Source organism: Bidens hawaiensis, unplaced genomic scaffold (genome assembly GCF_021521415.1).
Source record: "Bidens hawaiensis isolate Kalapana, Puna unplaced genomic scaffold, B.hawaiensis_p1.1 tig00021821_1, whole genome shotgun sequence".
Classification (NCBI taxonomy): domain Eukaryota; kingdom Viridiplantae; phylum Streptophyta; class Magnoliopsida; order Asterales; family Asteraceae; genus Bidens; species Bidens hawaiensis.
The window spans coordinates 407,368-410,700 of record NW_027493383.1 but is presented as its reverse complement, the minus strand read 5'-3'; the positions used below and the strand labels follow the sequence as shown (position 1 = coordinate 410,700).

General features: G+C 40.0%; 1 protein-coding gene across 1 annotated transcript; it reads left to right on the top strand.

Moving 5' to 3' along the window:
- The first annotated feature begins 277 nt into the window (after window positions 1–277).
- LOC143564139 (zeatin O-xylosyltransferase-like) lies at window positions 278–1,724 on the top strand. The gene has a single exon (XM_077051505.1). The coding sequence runs from the start codon at window positions 313–315 to the stop codon at window positions 1,705–1,707; it is 1,395 nt and encodes a 464-aa protein (XP_076907620.1). The 5' UTR covers window positions 278–312; the 3' UTR covers window positions 1,708–1,724.
- The last annotated feature ends 1,609 nt before the right edge of the window (window positions 1,725–3,333 follow it).

The window sequence follows — 3,333 nt, the reverse complement described above, 5'->3', positions numbered from 1 at the left end:
AAGTTTGAAATATAGTGTGATGATGATATGATGGTTTGTATGACCATATGAGTTTATTGTTTTAATGCTCTAATATATGGATCTATTAAAAGAGACATGACAGTTTGCAATTGTTTAATTAAAACATGAGTACTAATGAAGTCATATAATAAGAAAAATAATCAACTAAAAACAATATTAAAAGTCAACTTTTTTTTCTAAAAATAACAAATAATCACATAACCATGACACACGAATACAATATAAAGGTTTCAGCAGTCACCAGTCAGCCCTACTGCACTCACCAGTCACCACTCAACAATATTACAAAACATGAGCAACCAGCCGCCGGCCGATGTCGTAGTCGTCATGATTCCCTTCGTCGCCCACGGCCATCTGAACCAGCTCCTCCACCTCTCCCGCCTCATCTCCGCCTACAACATCCCTGTCCACTTCATCACCACCACCACTCACCTCCACCAACTCCGTTCCCGCCTCCACCAATACTCCAATGCCGCACTCCCTAATAATAATAATATTAATTTCCATCAACTCCCGACTCCTACATTCACCTCACCACCTCCTAACCCTTCTAACCGCTTCCCGACCCACTTACAACCCGCTTTCGAATCAACCATCCATCTCCGCCACCCGATCGCTGATCTCGTAGCTTCTATATCCACCACCGCCCGAAGAGTTGCTGTTATTCATGACGTTCTCATGTCGTACACTGTCCAAGACGTGAAAACGATACCCAACGCCGAGACTTACATCTTTAATCCCCTCTCTGCATGCGACGCCTTCTGGAGGAAATGGGAGTTAAAGGGCAGGCCGTTCCCAATGGACCCGGATGTGCTAAACCTGCTGCCGTCCGAAGATGGAACTTTGTCGCCCGAGTTTACAGAGTTTATGATTTTTCAGTACCCGCATGTCGGTTTTCACGTCGGGGAGTTATTTGATTCGTCAAGAGTTATTGAAGGTGAATATATTAAATATTTAGAGAGGGAAGAATTTAACGATAAAAAGAAAATTTGGGCAATGGGGCCGTTCAGCCTTGCTGACAAATTAGTTGTGACGGTTTTAGGAAACCGTCACAACTGTTTGCAGTGGCTGGACTTGCAGCCTCCGAATTCGGTCATTTATGTGTCTTTTGGGACGACCACCACCTTTAGCGACCGACAGTTTAAAGAGCTGGCTGCAGGGCTAGAGAGAAGCCAACAACGGTTTATTTGGGTGGTACGTTCATCGGACATGGGTGATGTTTCGGGAGATGAGGCTAAAATGTCGGATTTGCCGGTGGGATTCGAAGAACGGGTGGAAGGGCGTGGGCTGGTGGTGCGGGGGTGGGCCCCGCAAGTGGAGATTTTAGAACATGTTGGAACTGGTGGGTTTATGAGTCATTGTGGATGGAACTCGACTATGGAGAGTATATTAGCAGGTGTGCCAATAGCCACTTGGCCCATGCATTCTGATCAGCCACGTAACGCGTTTTTGATCACTGATGTTCTTAGAGTTGGGCTGGTTGTGAGTGATTGGGAACATAGGGACGACTTGGTGTCGTCGTTGGTGGTGGAAGATGTTATTAGGAGGCTAATTGACTCTAGTGAAGGGGAGAGGGTGCGGAAGAAGGCGGTTGAATTGGCGGAGGCCGTAAGGAGATCGGTTTCAGAGGGTGGTGAATGTCGTAAGGAGGCTGATTCGTTTGTTTCCTACATTAACAGAGAGTGATGCAATAGTATTGTTTCAGTTATTTTTTAAATGTTTAATTTGAATTCTATATATGTTTAGTGTGATGGATGCGTCAGTATAGTGTATGTTAATTTGTTTGATTAATTGGAAATTGGATAATGTGATTTATAGGGAAGTACTAGAAATCAATGCGTCCATTGTGTCGGGTTGTTGTTTTGACAGGTTGAATGTTTTGAACCCAAACATGAACCCATTTTTTTTTTAAAAAAACATCAAGTTTGACTGTCACTCAGTTAATCAGTATTACATGGTGATTTAGATTGGTAATAGAATTAGACATGAAATGTTTGTGCCCGTTTAAAATACCCTGAAACGAAGAATTTGAGCATGAAAGTTTAGGCTTATATATACCACTCAATAAAATGTTATCAGACATTTGTGCTTGAATATTTTAAGCTTTATTGTTTGACAATTGTACGTATATATTATAACACATAAAATTCAAAAATATATAATTTGTAATACTAAAAGTAAATATTCAAGCAAAATGAGAGTTTTTACCAGGGGGGTTGATTATTTATCAAAATAGGTTATTATAAAAGTATGTACCAAACTAGGTTTTTTTTTATTTTCTTTTTTTCTAAATTAAAAAAAAATGCCTCTTTCACATGTAGGTTTCCAAATCAGTTCAAGCGATTCTTCACGCTTGAACCACTCGAGTCAATCCATTCGACAATATCCATTCTTCACTTTAAATTGCATGTTTCGATTCTCCAGGTCGTGATCTACTCTTCACGTTCAATCACAGGATTTAATTTATTAAGTTCAACTGCAGGTCTCAAAATTAATTAACGATTCGATTAAATTAATTGCAGCTTTGGATTGATTCTTCAAGGCGAATTGCATGTTTCAGTGTTTGAAATTCTTGTTGCAAGTTGTGGATTCAATCGTAAATTCGATTCTGTCAAATTCTTTTTATTATAAGAAAGTTTTAAAAATTGTTTCTTTCATATTTTCAGGGCTTTTTTTATGTTTCTTCACCATCTGCAGATTAAATCTGGCTACTCGTTGTATAGCATATTTGAAGAAATAGCGTGAAAGAAAATTTCTAAGACTTGTTTTTTCATACTTTTAGCCAAGGGTTATTATGGTTTCCATCAAGCTTCCATCTTCCTTTTATCATGCATTATATTACAATATCAAAATTGATTCAAAATTAGGATTAGCGTAACGTCTCAATTTGCGGATGCAAATAATAATATGATACGGATGACATGTTAGAATAAAAGGAATTGGAGATGAAGAGGACATGTTAAAAGAAGATGAGGCCATGCATGTATGAAATATGAAATGGACTTTAAAGGAAAAAAAAAATACTTATCATTGTGGAATATGTAGACAACACAGCAAGATGTCTATAGAGGTAGGGTACCAAAAAGACTCAAATACCCTTAAGTATCACCCGCGGGTCACAGAAGAACCTCTAATAAGCCACCCGCGGAGCATACGGATCACCCGCATATCACGATAGAGGAGGAATGTCCTCATGTCACGCGCGGAACCACCCTCCCACCCTCGAAAGTCGTCCGCAGGATAGGACATCAGTCCGCCCAAACGATCGAGAGGAATTGCCAGCGGAACAGCTGTCACCAACCAATTACCTTC